Source organism: Gavialis gangeticus, unplaced genomic scaffold, assembly GCF_001723915.1.
Source record: "Gavialis gangeticus isolate Ggan-Ray unplaced genomic scaffold, GavGan_comp1, whole genome shotgun sequence".
Taxonomy (NCBI): Eukaryota; Metazoa; Chordata; order Crocodylia; family Gavialidae; genus Gavialis; species Gavialis gangeticus.
This window is the reverse complement of record NW_017729025.1, coordinates 55,816,707-55,817,103: the sequence shown is the minus strand read 5'-3', so window position 1 is coordinate 55,817,103 and position 397 is coordinate 55,816,707. Positions and strand designations below refer to the sequence as shown.

The 397-nt window shown below is 69.8% G+C and overlaps 1 protein-coding gene across 2 annotated transcripts in view; it reads left to right on the top strand.

Annotated features, from left to right (window-relative positions):
• Nucleotides 1–78: 78 nt before the first annotated feature.
• Nucleotides 79–397, top strand: part of FCF1 (FCF1 rRNA-processing protein) — a 20,671-nt gene continuing 20,352 nt past the window's right edge. The window contains exons 1-2 of one of the 2 annotated variants that reach the window (XM_019518805.1): nt 79–124; nt 204–271. In XM_019518805.1, the coding sequence (XP_019374350.1) occupies nt 122–124; nt 204–271 (71 nt within the window). In that variant the 5' untranslated portion in view covers nt 79–121. Of the gene's footprint in view, nt 272–397 lie in introns of both variants that reach the window. The other variant, XM_019518804.1, reaches the window with a different exon arrangement.

Sequence of the window (397 nt, the reverse complement as noted above, 5' to 3'; positions counted from 1 at the left end):
AGCCCGGTGCCGGAGCCCGGAAGTGACGGAGCCTGAGGGGCAGGGCGGCGGCGGCCCAGGAAGGCAACACCGGAAGGGGAAGGAATGCTGCTGTTCCTGGATAGCTGGCGGCGAGGACGCGATGGTGAGTGCGGGTGGGCGTGCGTGGGGCGGGGACCCGGACCCTCATTTTCTGCCGCCCGCTCATGGTCTGTCCCCCGCAGGGCAAGCAGAAGAAGGCGAGGAAATACGCCACCATGAAACGTATGATCAGTCTTCGCGACCAGCGCCTGTGAGTGTCCTCGCGGGCTGTGGCGCCTGAGGCATCCTGGGCGGCCCCCGGGAAGCCGCGCGCGTCTTCCCCCGCCTCTCGGAAGGCTTCCTGGGCGCGGGGTCTGTGGGCTGCTGCCCCCCTGCC